This window comes from Oryzias melastigma, linkage group LG1, assembly GCF_002922805.2.
Source record: "Oryzias melastigma strain HK-1 linkage group LG1, ASM292280v2, whole genome shotgun sequence".
Classification (NCBI taxonomy): Eukaryota; Metazoa; Chordata; class Actinopteri; order Beloniformes; family Adrianichthyidae; genus Oryzias; species Oryzias melastigma.
Window position 1 is genome coordinate 32,241,664 of NC_050512.1, and position 3,861 is coordinate 32,245,524.

At 51.2% G+C, this 3,861-nt stretch overlaps 1 protein-coding gene across 4 annotated transcripts in view; it reads right to left on the reverse strand.

Moving 5' to 3' along the window:
* Window positions 1–6: 6 nt before the first annotated feature.
* The window catches only part of LOC112157429 (CREB3 regulatory factor), a 15,007-nt gene continuing 11,152 nt past the window's right edge, over window positions 7–3,861 (reverse strand). For all 4 annotated transcript variants that reach the window (XM_024290147.1, XM_024290145.1, XM_036214291.1 and 1 more), the window contains 3 exons: window positions 2,063–2,136; window positions 590–718; window positions 7–229 (listed from right to left, as the gene is read on the reverse strand). In XM_024290147.1, coding sequence (XP_024145915.1) covers window positions 120–229; window positions 590–718; window positions 2,063–2,136 — 313 coding nt within the window. In that variant the 3' untranslated portion in view covers window positions 7–119. The remainder of the gene's footprint in view (window positions 230–589; window positions 719–2,062; window positions 2,137–3,861) is intronic.

Here is a 3,861-nt window from a genome sequence, read left to right on the forward strand (position 1 = left end):
TGTAACACATAACAGTGACAGCAGCAGCAGCTGTAGCCCGGGGGGGGTTCAGGACACCCCCTCATCTGTGTCCATCCTCAACTGGGGGGGCACCGTCCAAGCAGAGGGCAGGAGAGCTCCTACCCCACTGCCTCCTCCCCCCCCTGCCGTGGACCCCCCAGCTGGCTCTGACCGCTGGCCGCCAGGATTCTCTGCACGAAGTCTTTGGTCCGCCCGGCGACTAACGGACCTGCAACAGAACCACAGAGAGCCGGGCTCATTCTCAGGACCACGGCTGGGGGGGGACCAACACCCCCCCATGGAGGATAAAACTGTTTGATTCTCTGCATGGAGCTCAGGCTCAGAAATGAAGGAAAAATGGGAGAAGAGACTTCCTGAAGCAGACAGGAAGTTAAAGCTTTTATTTTGGTAAAACAGATTCAGCTCTGGTTTCTACTCTTTGTTTGTGTTTTTATCTCCTCAGGGTCTAACGTTCTTTCCCTCTGTGTGATTCGTGGGAATAAAACGACTTTGTGGAACGTTGAGAACTCAGGATGTGACGGGAATGCTGAACGCCTGAACTCCATGTTAGTGGGGGGGGGGTCCTCACCGCTGGACTCCTTCAGGATGTCCTCCAGGCGCTGGGTCATCCCGCGCTCATCCGGGTCGTCCTCCTCGCTGCTCTCCACCCGCCTCCGGATCACCTCCTTGATGCGCAGCAGAGATGCTAGCAGGTTCTCTGCAGCAAACGGAAGAACGGAGAAACAGTCGGATTCAGCAGAGGGAGGCTGGGAGGCCGAGGAACGATGATGATGTCATAAACAGGAAGTGATCGCCGTAGGAACCAAACTGCAGCTGTCTCAGTACTACGTTCACTTTACCTGAAATTAACTATTCCAAAATCAACTGATCTGGAAATTTCCCAGAAGTCTCTGCGAAAATCCAGGGAGCATTCCAGCTCCTGGTCTATTTCTTGGTAAGTTCTGTGTACTGGTGTGATGTTTTCTGTGTACTGATCTGATGTTTTCTGTGTACTGATCTCATGTTTTTTGTGTACTGATGTGATGTTTTCTGTGTACTAATCTGATGTTTTCTGTGTACTGGTGTGATGTTTTCTGTGTACTGGTCTAATGTTTTCTGTGTACTGGTCTCATGTTTTCTGGTCTCCTGGGGTTCGGTTATAGCAGATTTCATCCAGATCTTCAGACGCGCAGATTCTCCAGCGGCGTGACTGAACGGCTCAAACTCGCCGTAGAGGATGACGGACGGTCCGAGTTCTGGTTAGACGTCCTGGATGGAAACCACTTCAGGAAAAATGGCTTCATGGTCACGGCGGTGGAGATGCTGGTTTCTGTCCAGTTGCCATGGTAACAGGAACAATGATCAGGTCTGTTCCAGGCTGCAGATCTGAATCATGTTGGTGTGTCGTCCTCAACTTTCAAAGAAACAGAGTCTGGCTCCTCCCCCGTGAGGTCATGTGACTTCTCCTCCAGGGAACCGTTTCTGATGCATTCTTCTCTTTCAGAACCGGCTTTTGTCTGGAGCAGGACACTCAGCCTGACCCCCCCACGGCGCCGGCATCCAAACGGGGAGCGCCGGCGGTTTCTATGAGGACTCCAGCTGCAGCAGGAGCGAGTGGATAGCGATGCATGTGAGGTCAGTCCTAGGGGTGCCTGGAGCGGGATCAGGAATGACAGGAATGTTCCAAACAAAACACGGAAGCCGGATGCTGGAGGAGAGGCTGAACAGAGGAGGAGGACTTGGCGTTTGAGGTGACACTGCCCCCCCCCCCGCCGTGTTTACACTCTTCCTGCTACTATCAGATTTCTGCTGATTCCTCTCACTGCAGCTTCAGACGGTTGTTTGGTTTCTGCTCAGCGTCTGAGTGGATGAAACCGGACCGATACCAGCAAACCCGACAGAACCGCAGGTTTTACTACCAAAACAAACCCGAGAACCTTTGAGACACCAGCTGGTCCTTGACCGTCATCCTGTGTCATGACGGGACACAGAACAGACTGATGGATTCATAAACGTGCTGACGCAGCACCTCGCCATCCAGCTGACGGCGTTCTGGACTCACCGTACTCCTGGTTCAGCCCCCACAGCTTGATCTTGTTAGCTTCATGCTGGGCCTTCTTCTTCAGCCGGCAGGCCCTGAAACGGGACAAACACAGTCAGTGAGGGGAGGAGCCCAGTTCAGCACTGATGCATCATGGGAGTCCCACTGAGACCAGCAGAGATCAAAGGGAGAGGAGATAAAACCTACACGGTTCTTAAAGAACCGTCTGACACCAGGAGGTTCTGAGGATGGGAGGGGTCCCCAACGCCCCCCAGCCATGAAATCAGAGCGCCTCGCGGGTGCGACTCCTGGAGGGGGAGGGGGGTGTAGGGGCGAAAATGAACACGGATTAATGGAGAGTCCAAGACCGGCGTTCCTGTTGACCTGAGACCCAAACAACCATAAAAACGGAGACCGCTTCAGAACCACAACCCAGACCCAGACGCAGATTACAGCAAAAACCACGACCCAGATGACAGCCAAGACCACAGCAAAGACCTCGACCTAGACCACAACCCAGACCATGACCTAGACCACGACCTAGACCACAACCTAGACCACAACCCAGACCATTACCCAGATGACAGCCTAGACCACAACCCAGACCACAACCCAGACCACGACCTAGACCACGACCTAGACCACGACCTAGACCACGACCCAGATGACAGCCTAGACCACGACCTAGACCACGACCTAGACCACAGAAGTTCTGCTTCTTTTTAACCCTCGTGTTCTCTTATGGGTCCAGGTGACCCCACCCTCACGTTGATGTGCGATCCCTCCCATGACAAAGATAGACAGGATTCAGCGCGCCGGGTCCACATAACCCGACTTTGAATGTAAACATGGCGAGGACAGCACAGCGGTTAGAGATTCTGGAGAATATCAGAAGAGCCTCGGAGTGCTGAATAATAATTCTGCCTCCAGGTGATCACATTTATGTTAAATCATAAGAAAAAACAGAAGCTTGTTTTGGGTTATTGTAAATATAATCATTAACATTTAAGCTGCAGCTTTAAGGGGGCGGAGCATTCAGCACAACATCTGACAGGTCACAGATTTCAGTGTAACACCGGCTCTGATGCTGCAGACGCTGCTGAAACAGTGGATTCAGTTCTGTTATTTAGAATAAAAGTTTTATGAATGTCCTATAAATCAATCTAGCTGCATTTATCCACCACGTCCTCAAGTCCGGTCCATGGTCATACTGTCCGACTTTAGACCGATCCGGGATCACATACAGGAGTGGGGAGACACACGGAACAGATAGCTAGCATAGCATCATGCTACATCGCCCTCTCCGAATCTGCACATCTCAACTTTCTGCTGTGGATCCAGCAGGTTTATCCTCCAGTTTTGACCGTCAAAAATCACCAAATGTCCGGGCGTGTTAATCAAACGCTACGTGGAAGTGAAGAGACCGGAGGGCGTCTGGTGTTTACCTCACGACAGACGGTAGAGGACAGAAGAATTCACCACAGGAGAGATGATAAACATCTATTTGATGTAAACATTTACTCACTCGTTTTGTACCCTTCAAAATAAAAGTTTCTTGTGATGGACTAAATTTTCTATCATGATAAATATCATTTTATCGCTCAGCCTGAAGTGAAAATGATGGAGTCGGGAACCAGGACGAGATCTCCTCAGCACCAACTGGGATCAGGGATTTCCCTCCAGATCAGCCGGACTGGAGCGGCTGTTGGTTTTTCTGAGGAAACGTCGTCTGAACGTGAACTCCGTCACACGCAGAGAGAAAACGGAAGCTGCGGTTTTTTTCTTCCTGTTTTTCTTCTGTCAGATGTTTGTGTCGCCAC